The 1406-nt window shown below is 43.7% G+C and overlaps 1 protein-coding gene across 1 annotated transcript; it reads right to left on the bottom strand.

Moving 5' to 3' along the window:
• Positions 1-12: 12 nt before the first annotated feature.
• LOC119585483 lies at positions 13-1056 on the bottom strand. Its single transcript, XM_037934129.1, has 2 exons — positions 396-1056; positions 13-233 (listed from the first exon to the last, which is right to left on the bottom strand). The coding sequence occupies exons 1-2, from the start codon at positions 958-960 to the stop codon at positions 187-189; spliced, it is 612 nt and encodes a 203-aa protein (XP_037790057.1). The 5' UTR covers positions 961-1056; the 3' UTR covers positions 13-186.
• Between the last annotated feature and the right edge of the window lie 350 nt (positions 1057-1406).

Here is a 1406-nt window from a genome sequence, read left to right as displayed (position 1 = left end):
CAAACATTAAGGAATATTATTTACAAGTATATTTTCTCAAACATCATTTAAACATAAATACATGCACTCAGTCTTCTAGAATAGTATATTGATTAACAATCATATGATTAACAAATGCCAACAAAGACACCCATGCTCATAAAGAGAAAACAATAGAAACCAGAATGCAGTCTTGTAGTTGTGATTTTAACTATTATGTATCATGGTGTCATCCTTATCCTCGAAAAGGTAACCTGCAAAGAAAAAAATAAAGAAATAATATCTCAGAGATATAAATCTACATGTTGGATCGTGATACCGAAATAAATGTCTAATTAAATGAGCGTTTACATTCTATTACTAATGCTACGTCTCCTTATATCCTTACAAGTACTACGAAATATTAGTACACTTACTGTAATCGACGACGTTGTAATGCTGGGTAGCTACATCCAGTGCTCTCTCCAAACTCATACATGTGAGTCTCTTCCTGTCAATTTCTGCGCGAAGATTTGTGATGTGGCTGTTTACCTCCCTCGTGTCTTGCGCCATCTGTTCCTCCATCTGCTTGCACCTCTGCCTGTGCGCCCTCGCCTTGAGAGCTCGTTGCCTCCGCTCCTCGTCGGTGGGCTCAGCTTGAGGGCCTCGTTCGTACCACTTTGGAGTCTTTTTCTTCCTTGACGACGAGCCCTTAGGAAGCGAGGAGTTTGGGCCTTGGGGCTGAAGGTCGTGGGGGACGTCGCAGTGCAAAACGGGAGCGATTCCGAGCACTTGGTACTCTCCGGGTATGATGGCGTACAGAGGAGGGGAGCCAGCGCCGTCGGCCCACCCGCCGGCGCTGGCTTCGAGAGGCACCACTTGCAAGTAGGTCTGTTGCTGAGGATCCATGGCGTGTCCGAAACTGCCAGTGGCCGGATCACTGACACCTTCAAAGGACGCCCTCTCGTCGTGTTCAAAGCACTGCCCGCCGAAGAAAGACATGACTGCCTCAGTGATTCACCAAGACTGTTTTCGCCTTTGGTCGAAATGATGGTATATATCAACACGCCAGAGGAAGACGCGTCTCATTTCCGCTGCGGGTCGAGGAGGAAAATTTCCCAAAATGAGAATATCCGCCTCATTTTTTAGGATGACATGCGGTGAGTAAAAAAACGTTTAGAATATTGTGCACGGATACTGACTGCGTTTCTTAATGGGATGTAGCAGGGGATATAAAAATAAATAGGAAATAATATAATAAATAATAGGAAATTTTCTGTTCAAAGCAGTTATAACTCCTTTAGGAATGTTCCCTAATGAGAAAAAGAAAAAAAAAAGTTTAATATATAGAGACGGAGATACCTGACACAAAATGATGATCAGATGAAAACACTTCAACAAAGCTAGTAGACTGACCTTGACCGCGTCCGTGACCACAAACACGAGAG

The sequence above is a fragment of the Penaeus monodon genome, chromosome 19 (genome assembly GCF_015228065.2).
Source record: "Penaeus monodon isolate SGIC_2016 chromosome 19, NSTDA_Pmon_1, whole genome shotgun sequence".
NCBI lineage: Eukaryota > Metazoa > Arthropoda > Malacostraca > Decapoda > Penaeidae > Penaeus > Penaeus monodon.
The sequence above is the reverse complement of the archived record's forward strand: the minus strand, read 5'-3'. Positions and strand labels throughout refer to the sequence as shown.